General features: G+C 34.0%; 1 protein-coding gene across 5 annotated transcripts in view; it reads left to right on the top strand.

Moving 5' to 3' along the window:
* Nucleotides 1–12,344, top strand: part of ROBO2 (roundabout guidance receptor 2) — a 699,021-nt gene that overhangs the window by 614,885 nt on the left and 71,792 nt on the right. For all 5 annotated transcript variants that reach the window (XM_055424356.2, XM_088836149.1, XM_088836153.1 and 2 more), the window contains exon 16: nt 1,816–1,987. In XM_055424356.2, the coding sequence (XP_055280331.2) occupies nt 1,816–1,987 (172 nt within the window). The remainder of the gene's footprint in view (nt 1–1,815; nt 1,988–12,344) is intronic.

The raw sequence follows: 12,344 nt of genomic DNA on the forward strand, positions 1-12,344 counted from the left end.
TGTCTAGTCAAGGCTATGGTTTTTCCCGTGGTCATGTATGGATGTGAGAGTTGGACTATAAAGAAAACTGAGCGCAGAAGAATTGATGCTTCTGAACTGTGGTATTGAAGAAGACTCTTGAGAGTCCCTTGGACTGCAAGAAGATCCAACCAGTCCATCCTAAAGGAAATCAGTCCTGGATGTTCATTGGAGGGACTGATGTTGAAGCTAAAACTCCAACATTTTGGCCACCTGATGTGAAGAGCTGACTCATTTGAAAAGACCCTGATGTTGGGAAAGATTGAAGGCAGGAGGAGAAGGGGATGACAGAGGATGAGATGGTTGGATGGCATCACCGACTTAATGGACATGAGTTTGGGTAAACTCTGGGAGTTGGTGATGGACAGGGAGGCCTGGCGTGCTGCAGTTCATGGGGTCACAAAGAATCGGACATGACTGAGCAACTGAACTGAACTGACACATTGTTTTAAAAGCAAAGAATTATCTACCTCAGTGTGTGTGTCTCTGCTTTAATTAGTTTAGGAGTTTACTTTTTTATCATCTAGGACTAAATATCTTCAACTTCCATTTATTCAAATATTTATTTTTTTCACAACATGATAAGTTTTCATAAGTTGTAAATTTTCTCACTCATATGAGTTTATCTTGTTTTGGTACAAATGTGTATATTTTGGTAAGTGTTAAATATTCCTCCATTAGTAACTTAGGTTTCATAGTCTAAAAGAAGTCTGAAATTCAAAGTCATTATCTTAATTTAAAGAAAAAGTATCATTAATTTACCTATTTCAGAAACAAATTGTGGATGTTCCTCTTTGTATCTCCCCATGCAGATTATAGATTCTATATAATAGAAATACAAATACGTGTACACAGAATTTTTTACAACACATTTTACAACCAGATTTTAATATCCCAAAATAAAATATGACTTTAAATTTATCTTATTGGAAATGCAAGCCTAACGTCCCTCACAGCAGTGTTTAAAGACCTCCTACCACTCTGTTCATTCTCATGCATGTGTATTTGTGTGTAGATACATTTTGATCAATATTAAGATTTATTACTGTCAATGTAAATATTGACTTTAATTTTATCTCAGTCAATACCTATAACTTTAGTCAGTTAATCTTGTTAACTACTTCTGTGTAAGTTAATATTTTCTTAAATGAAATATAAATTATTTAGATATACACCTATATACTTTGGATACTACAACTCATAATCACCATATTTTAATAGATTATATGCATAGTAAATCTTGATAAATGAATTAACTAGAGGAATTTATGCATTTTAATCCATACCTAAATACTGTTTGCAACCAAGGACAGTTTTCCAGACTTTGCAGAGGTGTTGAGGAAGTCAAATCATTGTTCTGTGAGCATTCAGTGGATTGGGGTTTTGGGGGGATTTTTTTACCACTGCAAATAATATGCGGGATTTTAGTTCGCTGACCAGGATGAAATCCATGCCCCTGGCTCCCCAGTGGTAGCATGAACTCAACCACTGGACCATCAAATAAGTCCGAAGTATTCAGTGTTCCTTGTAAAATACAAAGGAATGCTGCATAGTTTTAGTTTCTTTTATTTTTCCTTTAATGCACACACATGCAAGCACACATGTGCACAGACACATGCACACACACAAATATACATAAATATATATATAAACAGACTAGGCATTCAAAACTGTCACTTAACAAATAAGCCTAGAAAATAGACTGGTCACTACCAAAAAATGTAATCAATTATAATGAACTAATTACCAGGAAAGATAACTTTATATTCTTTCGGTATTCACTTTACATTTCTATAGATCTGGTGTCTAGGGAATGAAACACGGTTCCACATCAACAAAACTGTGGATGCAGCCATTCGATCTGTAATCATCGGTGGATTATTCCCAGGTATTCAGTACCGGGTAGAGGTTGCAGCTAGTACCAGTGCAGGAGTTGGAGTAAAAAGTGAGCCACAGCCAATAATAATTGGTGAGTACCAATCTATATAATCTGTGCTTTAGAATCAGTCAACTGGTAACAAGGTGGATTATTTTTTTGGATCTACATCCCAACAGTGGGTATTTGGTAAATATTGAGTAATCTGATACATATCATATAGGCAAATAGTTATGACTAGAGTTTCTAACAAAAAAGTTTAGCAGTTTTTCATGCTGTTAGGATATCCACAAGCTAATGCTGAAAGTTGGTTTGAAAATTATTTTTAATCAATAGTTTCATTTGTAATTTTGATGCCTTTGAAATATAGTAGGAAATGAGGCAGTTATTGAAAAAGGGTGTTATGTTTCACATTTATATGCTTTCTCTTAGCCAGAGAAATGTCAAAAATTAAACAGAAACAGGCCAAAAGAAACTTTGTGATCCAAATAAACTATCCCAAAGAAGAAATCCCTGTTCAGTCTACTGTCATCATTATAGAAAATTGCTCCCTATCACCATGGATTATGTTTGACTTTTCTTGAAATATATATAAATGGAATTGTACAGAATATAGTATTTTGTGTCTGACTTCCTTCACTAAATGTAGTATTTTTGAGATTCTCACATATATGTATTATGCAATTCATACATATTGTTTCTGAGCAGTATTCAATTGTGTGAACATATTTTGTTTGTCTGTTTTTCTCTTGAGAGAATGTGTTAGTTTTTTTGAGGATATATGTTTTTATTTCTTGTGGAGGATGACCTAGAATTTCTGGGTATCAACACTGATGTATTTGAGTTTATAAGAAACTTAAATATTTCTTCGTATTGTATAATTCTGTACTCTCACTCAAAAAGAATATGACTCCCAAATTTTCTACATCCTCACTGACATTTGATATTGCCATCTGTCATTATAATCACTGCAGTGAGGTTAAGAGTCCCCTCACTCTCATTTTAACTTCAGTTTTCTGTGATGACTAATGATGTTGGGCAGCTTCATGTGTGCTTATTGACCATTCACATGTTTTCTTTTGTAAAAGTTCCAAGTCTTTGCTTTTTAAAAATAGTGCCCTTTGTCTTTTGTTACTGATTAAGAAAAGTTATTTGTTCATTTTTTATATACATTTGCTGTCATAGATTTTTTCGCAAATATTTTCTCCCAATCTATGGCTTTCTTATTCCTTTACTTAATATTGCCTTTTGGATGAGCCAAAGTTTTAAATGTATGTGATGTATAATTTATCAAAATTTTATTTCATGTTTAGTGCTTTCTAAGAAACTGTGTCCTACATCTAGAGAACAGATATTTTTTTCCAGAAGCTTTACAGTTTTAGATTGTATGCTTAGGTCTATAATTTGTCTTAAAGAAATTGCATGTGGTTTGAGGGTTGAGGTTTATTTGTTTCCATATGTAAAACTAAAATACCTAAGCATCTTTCACTGAAAAAGCTTTCCTTTCCCCAGTTAGCTATATATGTGTGCATCCATTCCGGATTCTCTATGTCATTCCATTTCTTTATATGTCTTCATAAGCCAAACCACTCTGTCTTGATTACTAATAGCTTATAGAAAGTCTTGGAGTCAAATAATGTGAATACTGCATCCTTTTCTTCTCCAAAATTGTTTCCACTGTTGCAGATCTTTTGCTTTTCCATATACTTTTCAAATCAGGATGTCAGTTTCTACAAAATTATATTGGAATTTTGATTGAAAATGCCATGAATCTATACACCAAATTGAAAAGGTTAACTATTTTAATAGTCTGTTTCTCTCTGAGAACATGATATACCTCTCCATTATATATCTTTATTTTCCTCGACAGTATCTTGTAGTTCTCAGTGTATGACCTTAACATACGTTTTGTTAAAATTTTTCTGGAGTATTTAATGTTTTTTTACACTATTATTAGTGGATCTATACAATTTCATTTTTCAACTATTTTATGTTATATAAAAATTTAATTTTATGTGTTATCCTTTTATCTTATGACCTTACTAACTTCTTCATTTATCTGTTTTAATAGTTTAATATGTTTTCTGAGTGTATTCAGATAATCATGTTTTCTTTCTTCTTATGTTAACATGGTAAATTCTAGTGAACAGATTCAAAGGTAAATAAACTTTGTATTCCTGGGATAAATCCCACTTGGTCAGAACTTATATTATGCTTTTCACATATGCTCCTGGATCTTATATACTAGCATTTGTAAAGAATTTTGCATCTACATTCATGAGGAATATTGATCAGTAGTTTTTTTCTAATGTCTTTGTCAGGTTTTGGAATCAGGAATGCTAGCTTTAATGAGTTTGGAAATATTCCTTCCTCCTCTACATTCTGTAAGAGTTTTGGTAGACCTGGTACTATTTCTTCCTTAAATGCTTTCAGAATTCAGTGATGATATCTGTGCCTAGAGTTTTCTCTGTCAATTATTTTTATTGTTATGAATTTATATTTATTCAATTTTTTTCTTCCCTGTTGGATGTGGTAAATGGATTTTTAGTGTTTACCTGTCAATGAAATTGTCTAATCTGTCTCAATTGTTGAATTTATTATTAAACGTTTATTAGCAATATCTCCTTATTTTTGTAATGCCTTTAACTGTAATTTTTGAAGAATGAGCAGTAATGACTTTTCTTTTGTTCTTAAATACTGTGGATTGATGCTCTCTCTATTCTCCTTTTTCATTGCCCACCTACCCTCTCTCTCCTTTCGCCCTCTCTCAAATTTGAATCTCGATAAGGATCTATCAATTTTATTAATACATTCAACATACAAAGTTTTGGCTTTGTTAGTTTTATTTATTTTCTAATTAAGCAATTTCTGATATTCTTTCTTCTGTTTACTTTAATGTTGCTTCTTAAGATAGAAATGATTGAGAATAAATCAATGATTTGGCCCTTTATTGTGAATATTTAAAGTTTTAAACTTTCCTCTGAACACTTATTCAGATGAATTTTACAAATTTGATGTGTTGTGTTTCCATTTGTCATAAAGTTGAAAACATTTTTCAGTTTCTGTAAACATTTTTGATTTTTGCAGAAGTTATTTGGAAATGTGCTATTCAATTTCCAAATGTTTTACTATTTTCCATATAGCTTTTTGTTGATTTCTAATTTAATTTCACTGAGATCAGAAAGTATGTTTTGCATGAATTTAGCTTTTTAAATATTTTATTTTATAGCCCAGAATTTCACCTGAGTTAATGTTCCTTGTACATTTAAAAACTAGGTTCATTTTTATTTTTCTAATTTGAAATGGAATGTTCTAAAAATATCAGTCAAATAAGTTGGTAGTATTATTCAGGTCCTTATTTTCTGTTTATTTATTTTTTTAATAAATAAGAAAGCCTGAAAATTCAGTATAATTATAGATTTGTATATTTCTCCTTTTTGTTTGTAAGTTTTTGTTTCATGTATTTTGCTACTCTGTTTTAACTAAGTACATATTAGCATTGTTGTCTTAGTTAACTTATATTTTTTCATTATGAAATGCCCCATTTTATTTCCTGCTGCTGCTATGGAGAAGGCAATGGCAACCCACTCCAGTACTCTTGCCTGGAAATTCCCATGGACGGAGGAACCCGGTAGGCTGCAGTCCATGAGATTCTTTGTCTTGGAACTTACTCTTTCTGATATTAGTACAACCTTATAAGTCTTGGTGTTTTTTAAATTTTCTGTCCTTTAAACTCCTATATCTCTGTATTTAATGTACATTTCTTTTATTTAAATTACATATTGTTCAGCTTTATTTTTTATCCAATATGAAAATCTCTGGCTTTTAATTGGAGTATTTATTATCTTCAATGTGATCATGAATGATTTGTAGCTTAGAACTGCCCTTTTCCTCTTTCTTTTTTTTTTAAATTGAATTTACTCTTATTTATCCAAATTTGCTAATTTCTTTAGGATGAATAAGATAACTTTCTGTAGAATATTTTATACTCACTATTGAACTAATAAGTATGCTTATTTTTTACAATGATTGCTCTAGGACTGGCCTATATTATATCTTAGAAAATCTAATTTCATTGCCTCCCTTTCAAGCATGTAGCTATTGGTTTACCTTTTACTTCTATGCATGTAATAAAAACCAATAGAAATTTCTGACTTTCTTCACTCTGTATGATAAATCTTAGGTCCATCCAAGTCTCTACAAATGACCCAATTTCGTTCATTTTAATGGTTGAGTAATATTCTGTTTATATCTCTATCATATCTTCCTTATCCATCCATCTATTGATAGACATTTAGGTTGCTTCTGTATCCTGACTATTGTTAACAGTCAGTGCTCCAATGAACATTGGAGTGCCTCTGTCTTTTTTACTATGGATTTCTCAAGGTATATGTCTGGTAGTGGGATTTCTGGATCATGTAGTAGTTCTATTTTTAGTATTTTAGGGAACTTTATATTATTCTCCACAGTGGGTGTATCAATCCACTGTGTAGCTCAGGAAACCTAGCTTGATGCTGTGTGGTAAACCAGATGGGTGGGATGGAAGGGTGGGGTGGGCAGGAGGTCAAAGAGGGAGGAGATACATGTATCCGGGTAACAGATTCACTTCATTGTACAGCAGAAACTAACAGAACACTGAAAACAACAATTCAGTTCAGTTCATTCTCTCAGTCATGTCCAGCTCTTTGCAACCCCATGGACTGCAACACGCAAAGCCTCCCTGTCCATCACCAACTCCCAGAGTTTACCAAAACTCATGTCCATGGTGTCAGTGATGCCATCCAGCCATCTCATCCTCTGTCGTCCCCTTCTCCTCCCACCTTCAATCTTTGCCAGCATCAGGGTCTTTTCCAATGAGTCAGTTCTTTGTATCAGGTGGCCAAAGTATTGCAGTTTCAGCTTCAGCATCAGTCCTTCCAATGGATATTGAGGACTGATTTCCTTTAGGGTGGACAGGTTGGATCTCCTTGCTGTCCAAGGGAATCTCAAGAGTCTTTTCCAACACCACAGTTCAAAAGCATCAATTCTTCAGCCCTCAGCTTTATAGTCCAACTCTCACATCCAACACAACTACTGGAAAAACCATAGCTTTGACTAGTTGGACCTTTGTTGGCAAAGTAATATCTCTGCTGTTTAATATGCTAGCAGGTTGGTCATAACTTTCCTTCCAAGGAACAGGCATCTTTTAATTTCATGACTGAAGTTCCATCTGCAGTGATTTTGGAGCCCAAGAAAATAAAGTCTGTCACTGTTTGTGTTGTTTCCCAATCTATTTGCCATGAAGTGATGGAAGCAGATGCCATGATCTTAGTTTTCTCAATGTTGAGCTTAAGCCAACTTTTTCACTCTCGTCTCTCACTTTCATTAAGAGGCTCTTTAGTTTTTCTTCGCTTTCTGCCATGAGGGTGGTATCATCTGCAAAATAAGGGTATTGATATTACTCCCAGCAATATTGATTCCAGCGTATGCTTCATCCATTCCAGCATAACTCATGATGTACTTACTCTGCATATAAGTTAAACAAGCAGGGTGACAATATACAGCCTTGACATACTCCTTTCCCAATTTGAAACCAGTCTGTTGTTCCATGTCCAGTTCTAACTGTTGCTTCCTTACCTGCATACAGATTTCTCAGGAGGCAGGTCAGGTGGTCTGGTGTTCCCATCTTATCTCTTGAAGAATTTTCCACAGTTTGTTGTGATCTACACAGTCAAAGGATTTGGCGTAGTCAATAAAGCAGAAGTAGATGTTTTCCTGGAACTCTCTTGCTTTTTCAATGATCCAGCGGATGTTGCCAATTTCTGGTTCCTCTGTCTTTTCTAAATCCAGCTTGAACATCTGGAAGTTCACAGTTCACGTACTGTTGAAGTCTGGCTTGGAGAATTTTGAGCATTACTTTGCTAGCGCGTAAGATGAGAACAGTTATGCGGTAGTTTAAGCATTCTTTGGCAATACCTTTCTTTGCAATAGAATGAAAACTGACCTTTTCCAGTCCTGTGGCCACTGCTGAGTTTTCAAAATTTGCTGGCATTATTGAGTGGAGCACTTTCACAGCATCATCTTTCAGGATTTGAAATAGCTCAACTGGAATTCCATCATCTCCACTAGCTTTGTTCGTAGTAATGCTTCCTAAGGCCCACTTGACTTTACATTACAGGATGTCTGGCTCTAGGTGAGTGATCACACTATCGTGATTATCTAGGTCATGAAAATCTTTTTTGTACAGTTCTTCTGTGTATTCTGCCACCTCTCTTAATATCTGCTGCTTCTGTTAGGTCCATACTGTTTCTGTCCTTTATTGTGCCCATGTTTGCATGAAATGTTCCCTTGGTATCTCTAATTTTCTTGAAGAGATCTCTTGTTTTTCCCATTCTGTTGTTTTCCTCTATTTCTTTGCACTGATCACTGAGGAAGGCTTTCTTATCTCTCCTTGGAACTCTGCATTCAAATGGGTATATCTTTCCTTTTCTCCTTTGCCTTTAGCTTCTCTTCTTTTCTCAGCTATTTGTAAGGCCTCTTCAAACAACCGTTTTGCCTTTTTGCATTTCTTTTTCTTGTGGATGATCTTGATCCCTGCCTCCTGTACAATGTCAGGAACCTTTGTAGATAGTTCTTCAGGCACTCTATCAGATCTAATCCCTTGAATCTATTTGTCGCTTCCACTGTACATTTGTAAGGGATTTGATTTAGGTCGTACCTGAATGGTCTAGTAGTTTTTCCTACTTTTTTCAATTTCAATCTGAATAATTTAAAATGATATACAAAGTATTATTATTGATTTTACTTGGAACAGTCTTTCAAATAAAACTAAGAAATAATATTTTGTATTACTCATGTTCCTGGGTTTCATTATCTCTTTAACTCAGGAATGCAATTCAGCTATTTTGGGCTCCCCTTCACTGAATCACATTTTAGAAATTATAATCAGATAGAAAGCTATGAATATATTAAAATTTTCCCAGTTTATGTCCCTGTTCTGATAATTCTGTGCTTTTATTTAACGTATTTTGCCTAGGCTTTTACTAGTTCATGGTGGAATTGCATGTCCCACTCCTAGTATTCTTACATAGGCAGGAGTGAAAGTATCCAGTGAATTATTCACTTTAAATAATACACTTTTCATTTGTTCTCTTTTGAATTTTGTCATTTCCCTCTGAAATTTTCCATATGTTTATTCATAAACTCTATTGTTTTAAGTTATTGAACATATTATAATGACTGCTTGAAAGTCCTTTTCCTCTAATTTAAATATCCATGGTATCTCGTGGTCTGTTTCTATTGATTACTATTCCTCTTGATCTTAGGTCATTGTTTCCTCATTTTTTTGTGTGTGTGATTGTTATTATTGTTTTGTTTGTTTTTGCATACCTGGCAATTTTTTACTATGTGCTTGACAATGTATGTAACAGACTATACAATTTTGTGATCTTCTGAAGAGTGTTGGTTTTTTACCTAGAGGCACTTGGGTTACTAGCTGATCATCTTGATCTTGCAGTGGCTTTTTTTTTACATTTTGCTAGTGTGGACTATTTATCTTTTGATAATATACTTCAGGCCAAACCTCATTTTATTTATTTTACTTCTAAGGTATGGAGCCCCTGAGCTTTCACTGAAAAGACTAATGTGTTTATCTGATCTGCCTAACTTGATGGAATTTAAACTTTACAGTGTCTGCAGTGAGAGAGTCTGATCAGCCTCTTCAGCCTTTTACCTTTTGAGTTTCATGAAAGTGTCCTTCTTCATGCACAATTCCTAGTTCAGTCTAGCACTGAAGGAGAATTTATGCACATCTTTGAGAACATTACCCTCCTATCTCTCCCTCTTTCACATGATCCCTCCCTTAATTTTTAGTCACACTGGCTGCTGTGAATGCTGCCCTCTGACATCTCCTACAAATAAAATTATGATTTTCAGCTTGGGCTCTAGCTCCCTAGCACTGCATGGATTGAGCTCTCTAAGGGGCTAGAAAGCCTCATAAATGCAGATCTTTTTTTCCTGAGTGGTTTTATTCTTTCAAAAGGCAAATACCTTCAGTTCATCCTAATTTTATTTGTCATTGTCTTTAGCTTGTTAAATATTCTTCCTCGAGTTTATATATTTTAAAAATACTTGTCCGGAGTTTGATGCAAGCAAATGTGCCATCCCCATGCTTTTCTGTTTATTTTCAGAAATGATGCATATAGAGCATACTATCAAAATCTGGGAAGTTGTTTCTTATTACAAAGCCATTATTTTAAATGAAGAGGTTTAACATTCAGTCATATGCTTCCCAGGTGGCTCAGTGATAAAGAATCCACCTGCCAGTGCAGGAGACGCAGGAAATGTAGTTCGATCCCATCGTAGGAAAGATTCCCTAGAGGAGGAAATGGCATCACACTCCAGCATCTTGCTTGTAAAATCCCATGGACAGAGGAGCCTGGCAGCCTACACTCCATGGGGTTGCACAGAGTTGGACACAACTGAGCACACATGCGTGAAATATTCATGATGTTAAATATTTTTGGATTCTCTAAGTATTCTTTCTTTTATATAATAAAAGCATTTTTAAAAGTTATAGTATTAACTTTTCTTTAAATTGTATTCCCTTTCTTAATTAGTCACACAGACTGAATTAATTTCTTAACCTAAGGGAAGCCTATAATCTTGGCCCTTCTGAGATTTTCTAAAGTAAATTGGAATAAGAAAGAAATACAGATACACCCAAAATGATTTAACAGATTTAGATATAGATATGCGTTCTTATTTCTATATGTTTTCTAAATAATATTTAGAATATGTTATTAAGAAATAAAGCAATAAGTTTTCACTTAAAAAATATGAAACATATTTGAAAGGCTTTGCTGGTGGCTCAGACAGTAAAGAATCTGCCTGTAATCCAAAAGACACAGGTTCAACCCCTGGGCTGGGAAGATCCCCTGGAGAAAATAACGGCAACCCACTCCAGTATTCTTGCCTAGAGAATCCCAGGGACAGAGGAGCCTGGTGGGCTACAGTCCATGAGGTCACAAAGAGTCAGACACGACTGACCAACTAACACACTTCAAAAGGTGTAGTTTTCTATGATAGATCCTTGATAAGTAAGCAAAGCATTTTTTTCACTGCCCCTCTAGCATATACATTTTTCTAAATCAAAGGTCAATGGGATTATCAAATATCTATATTTCCCTTTCATGGTTTCTTTTTTTTTCTATTATCTTTGCTAATAAATAAATACTCGTATTATTTTAAAAAGATTGAGTGATCAAGTGGATAATGAGTACCTTGTAATTTGTTTATATATCGTACAATTTTTCAGATTTTTATATGAAATAAAAAATAAAATAATAAGTAATATTTCTATGTCCTCTTTATATGGATAGAATATACCTTATCCAAGATCTAATTATAGAAAATAGAATTGCACCACTTGAAATAAAAACACAAACAACACACACACATGCACAATTCAATTTGAAAAAGGCTATTTGTCCTCGAAAGATTTATTTCTTTTTAATATCTGCTGTTGTACTGTTTAATTGTTTCTTTAATTACTCCCACATATCTACCTTAACATCTTGTCTGATAACCTTATCTACACAACTGTTATTCCTTAGTTGAAAAGTGATTTAGTGATGGCTAATCTCCTCTTCTCTTTCAATTTGTGCTTTCCCTATTGTCTACTCAGTACTGGAAACAGCACTTGAAGTAACTCAAGCTCTTCCTCATTTCCCCTTTGCTTTAATTAAATCGTGTATTGGCATTTGATGTAATTTATGGCCAATAATTTTAGGTTTGTCTTATGCCAGACAATATACTGTTTCATCTATTCCTTGTCAGCTTAGCTTTTATTCCAGAAAGCTACATTAAAAGGACCTTTAATTAAAATATTATATAAATATAATAAGCAGCCTCACCCAGGCTTAACAGTAATATTGTTCTTTTGTCTGCCATTTCCACTGTTAAAATGACTTTTACATCAAAATATCCATAGTTCTCTTTGCAATTGCACACACAAAAAAGCAACCAAATATATTTACATATATAAGCATCAAACAGCCATGTCATATAATAAACATATTGACTTAAAAGTCTCAATAATCTTGCTTAATAATGTAACTTGTTTCTGTAATCATTTGGCCATTTCACGCTTACCTTACATAGTTGGTAATAATATGTGGAACAGCTGCAAACTTTCACAGTAATAGGTACAATAGAATCTGATGTGTCTAATTAATTTTTAGTCCAACAAATTAGTTTTGTTCTTCATTACTCTCCAATGGGAGGAAGACATTATATTTCATTATATTTTTTTTGTCTGAAAGAGCAATGCACTGTCACAGGTCGCACACATCCCATGTCTGTGCTCTAATTAGTTCAACTGACAGCACTGTTTCAAAAATACTAGCTGTACAAGGAACACGGATACACCTTGGGCAGCATAAATATTCCACTATATTCAATATGATGTTTT

This window comes from Moschus berezovskii, chromosome 1, assembly GCF_049115385.1.
Source record: "Moschus berezovskii isolate FMDL1 chromosome 1, NW_MosBer_1.0, whole genome shotgun sequence".
Taxonomy (NCBI): Eukaryota; Metazoa; Chordata; class Mammalia; order Artiodactyla; family Moschidae; genus Moschus; species Moschus berezovskii.